Genomic DNA, 659 nt, shown 5'->3' with positions numbered 1-659 from the left:
GGCGGGGGGAGCTGGTGCTTGACAGGTAGGAGGCTGCCAGGAGCCATGTCATGCCATACCATGCCGTGCCATGTCTTGCCATGCTGTCCTGCACCATGCCAAGCCATGCCATGCCAAGCTGAGCCATACCATGCCATGTCTTGCCATGCCGAACCATGCTGGAGGCAGCTGGTGCAGCATGGAGGCCCTGGTCTGGGGACACCCATGGGTGCCCAGCTCCTGGCCAGCTCTGACCCACTGCCGTGTCCCTGGCAGATGTGTGCGGATCACCGACACTGGCCTCAGCTACCTGTCCACCATGTCGTCCCTGAGGAGCCTCTACCTGCGCTGGTGCTGCCAGGTAGGTGTGGGAACAACATTGCCCCTCCCAGCTGGCATGGTGGGGATGGGGAGGGGGCAGAGCGACTGCTACCTCCTTGGGGACAGGCCGCCAAATCAAGGTGAGCACCCCAGGGTGGCTGGAGCCCCCATGACTTGGGGCTGGGAAGCAGGGGAGGGAAGGGGTGCTCTGGTGAGCTCAGCAGAACTCAGCCCAAGCACCCAGCACCCTGCCCCGGGTGATGGTGAGCTACCCTGCCAGTACCACAGCAGCTGCCCCCCTTTCCCCCACACCAGTACTCCCATTCCTGGTTCTTTCCAGGTGCAGGATTTTGGCCTGG

The 659-nt window shown here is 63.4% G+C and overlaps 1 protein-coding gene across 1 annotated transcript in view; it reads left to right on the top strand.

Moving 5' to 3' along the window:
- The window catches only part of FBXL16 (F-box and leucine-rich repeat protein 16), a gene marked incomplete at its 3' end in the record, with an annotated part of 2,622 nt that extends 1,969 nt beyond the window's left edge, over window positions 1-653 (top strand). The window contains exons 3-5 of the mRNA XM_009878175.1: window positions 12-25; window positions 256-340; window positions 641-653. Of these exons, the coding sequence (XP_009876477.1) occupies window positions 12-25; window positions 256-340; window positions 641-653 (112 nt within the window). The remainder of the gene's footprint in view (window positions 1-11; window positions 26-255; window positions 341-640) is intronic.
- Window positions 654-659: the final 6 nt, after the last annotated feature.

The sequence above is a fragment of the Apaloderma vittatum genome, unplaced genomic scaffold, assembly GCF_000703405.1.
Source record: "Apaloderma vittatum isolate BGI_N311 unplaced genomic scaffold, ASM70340v1 scaffold23071, whole genome shotgun sequence".
NCBI classification, from domain to species: Eukaryota; Metazoa; Chordata; class Aves; order Trogoniformes; family Trogonidae; genus Apaloderma; species Apaloderma vittatum.
This window is presented reverse-complemented; position numbering and strand designations above follow the sequence as displayed.